At 70.9% G+C, this 3,055-nt stretch overlaps 1 protein-coding gene across 1 annotated transcript; it reads right to left on the bottom strand.

The window, feature by feature from the left end:
- Positions 1–625: 625 nt before the first annotated feature.
- Positions 626–897, bottom strand: LOC107543211 (protein FAM78B). Its single transcript, XM_087828298.1, has one exon. It carries the CDS (start codon positions 890–892, stop codon positions 626–628), a length of 267 nt encoding a protein of 88 aa, XP_087684424.1. The 5' UTR covers positions 893–897.
- Between the last annotated feature and the right edge of the window lie 2,158 nt (positions 898–3,055).

Below are 3,055 nucleotides of genomic sequence, written 5' to 3'. Positions count from 1 at the left end.
CGGCCGGACGCTGCCGGTACCTCCGCTCCCACGGCCCAGAGCTCATCCAGAGAGCGCCCAGCCAGGCCGGCGTTTCTGCCGGGTTTGCGGTTCCGGATGGAGACGCCTCCAGGCTTCCTGGCCTGGGGGGCAAGGGCTGGAATTCAACAGTCGAAGGAACACGGGCAGAACCACCCAGTCCCGCTTGGGCGCCCGGGACCTGCTTCGCCAAACCCTCTCGGGTTTCTCCAAAGGGTGCGCGGCACAGCCCATGCGCCCCCGCACTCCACCCTCTCCTCTCTACACAGGACCGCCAAACTCTTCCCGGAAAGCCCCCCCAAACCACAGATGAAGCCCCGAAACTCCCAGGACACTGGCCAGCCACCCCCACCTAGTTCTCTCGAACCCTCCCTGCAGCGTTCTTTCCGCCCCGCACCGTCTCCTCGCGCTCGCGGGGAGTCAGACGCAAACCACGAGAAAAGGCTCGGCGAGGAGCCTCCCTACGCCCGCCCTGTCACTGAAACAAAAGCGCAGGGAGGAGGGCGGTGGGAGAGGAGGCGGGAGGAAGGCTCGCGGAGAGGCCGGGGAGCGGGGAAGGAGCTGGGGAGGAGGGGGGGCGGGAGCGGAGACGGCCGCGGCGCGGCGCTTACATGCCCAGGTCGCTGTAGGTGTTGAAGAACTCCATCTGGTTGCACGCCTGGATCCAGCCCACCACCCAGGTCTCGTGGCGGGGGATGGGGGGCATGACCACGCGGGCCGAGGCTTTGAAGTAGGGAGTCTTGTAGCGCAGGACGATGGGCGAGGTCTCCTCGATGCGCGTGGGGCACTGGTCGATGGTGGCGCACACGTCGTACACCACGATGTTCTCGCGCCGGATCCGCGCCTTGCAGGTGACGCTCTGGATGCAGCCCATCCTGCCGCCCGCCCGGCGCGGCGCGGGGCTCGGGGGCCGCGCGGGCAGCCGGGGCGCCCGTTACGCCGGCCTGGCGACGCGCCGCCCGCGCCCGGGGCGGCTCAGCTCGCGCCTAGCGCAGGGCGCCGCCGCCGGGCATCCTCCGGGGAGGCCCCCTCCTCCCGCCGCCGCGCGGGGGTCCCGGCCGCCCGCCCCCGCCACGCCCGCCCCTCTCCCCGGCGGGCGCGGAGCGTGCGCTCCTAGGCGGGGGTGGGCGCCCCCACCGGCCCCGGCGCCCGCGCGGAGGGCAGGGCGGGGAGCGGCGCTGCGAGGAGGGGCGCCCAGCGCGGGCCGGAGCCCCCCGCCCCTCGCCGGAGAGGCGGCGGCGGCCGCATGGAGCCCGGTCCCTCCGCCGCCGCCGCCGCCTGAGCCTCCGCGCCGCGGCCGCCCCCCCGGAGCCGCGCACCCAGCGGCGGCGGCCGGGCGGAGGGGGCGGCGGCGGACTCGGCGCCCCTCCCGCCCCGGCCCCGCCCGCGGCGGCCGCGCCCACACTCCCCGCGGAGCCCGGGACGCCGGGGGCGGGGGCCGGGGCCGGCAGCCGGGACGCGATCGCGGAGGAAACTGGCCGCGCGCCGCGAGTTTTGTCCCTCTCCGGCTGCCGTCCGGGGATGGGGGGGCTGTGGGGGGGCTGTTTAAAGGGCCGCGGGCGCCGAGCGGGGCCGGACACGTGGGCCGCCCGGTGGGGCTGCGGTGGGCGGCGCCGGGGCGGGAGGGGCGCGGGGACCGGCCGGAGGGGCTGGGGGGAGGGGCGCGGGGACCCGGCCGGGGTGGGGGGGGTGGGGGGGTGGGGGGGGTGGGGGGGTGGGGGGGGTGGGGGGGGCCGCGGCGGGGGTGGGGGTTGGGGGGGGCCGCGGCGGTGGTGGGTGGGACCCCGCCCAGGTGCGGCGGGAGGGGCGCGGGGCCGGGTGGCCGGGGGTTGGGGGGGCGGGGCGGTGCCTGGAGCCCGGGTGGGACCCGGGGCGCGCGTTGGGGCCGCGGGGTTTAGGGGAGCAGCTGTAGCTGAGGGGGTCCGTTATTTACAACGTCGCTTGTTACGTCCGCCTGGAGCCCCCGGTCCCCTCCTTGGAGACGCCGAAGTCGGGGCCCCCGCAGAGGCGCAGGGGCGGTGCACTGAGGGTCGTCCCCGCATTTGCTCTGTGAATTTTCTCCCACCTCGGCCTGGAGGGAGGGGACCTAACACTAAGCCAGCGAAATCCGAGGGTCCCGGCTGCGGGGCGCCCGCCGCCCGGCTCAGCCACTCGCCCCCCGCCGCCCCGCCGGCCGAGCTGCGCCCGGAGACGCGCTGCGCCTGCCCCCGGCCCCGGCGGGCCTGGCCCCTTCCCGAGGCCCCCCAGGGCAGCCTGTGACCTGCTGAGGCCACGGGGCTGCCGGCGCCTCCCGGAACCAGGCTGGATCGAAACTAACTGCCCAGGATACGGTGCAGTTCGTGCCGCCTGCCCCGCGGGAAGCCGGAGCCGCAGGGACCATCACTGCCCGCGCGTGGCGGACCCACGCGGCCTGTGGGCGAATGCATGAGAACAGCCTCCCTGTGCCCGTCCTGTGGGAACCGCTGCCACAGGCACACCCAGGATGGCCCACCTCATGTGTCTGATGTCGTGGTCGAATGTGCTAAACAGAAAAAAACTTTAGCAAGTGCTGTTCCCGGGCATCTTTTTACATTTATATTTTCAAAGCTAATAGCTCCTCTGTAAGTATTTCCTGTAATTATGGGACATTCGCCGGTGCCCAGGTGTGAGAGACTCTGACTAACAGGCCTCAGGAGGCCGCCTAAAGTTAGTCTGCAGCCAGAAGAGAGGTGATGAGTAATTTGAAAATTGGTCGAGCTCTAAGCACTCTTCATCCCTGTTTTAACTTTGCTGCCACCTTGATTCACTTTATACTTAACAAAAAAAGTAGTTTGGCCTTTAGATGACAAGCTTCTCTCACTTTACTAGGTCTTTGCGTTCAGCAGACACTGCCTGCAGGAGCCACGCACAGTGTGAAGCACTGGGACCCAAAGTGGCCAAGAGCTCAGGGATCGCTGAAGATAAACCTGCTAACAAGCTGTCCCTGTGAACTGCGACACATACTTTAATGGTGGTGTGTATCTGAGGGAGCCCAGATAGGACAGCCACAGAGAGAGCC

Source organism: Miniopterus natalensis, chromosome 19 (genome assembly GCF_054644295.1).
Source record: "Miniopterus natalensis isolate mMinNat1 chromosome 19, mMinNat1.hap1, whole genome shotgun sequence".
Lineage (NCBI taxonomy): Eukaryota > Metazoa > Chordata > Mammalia > Chiroptera > Miniopteridae > Miniopterus > Miniopterus natalensis.
This window is presented reverse-complemented; position numbering and strand designations above follow the sequence as displayed.

What these genes read in the sequence shown, in the direction of transcription:
- LOC107543211 (XM_087828298.1), bottom strand. Translation starts at nt 892, where the DNA reads ATGGGCTGCATCCAGAGCGTCACCTGCAAGGCGCGGATCCGGCGCGAG.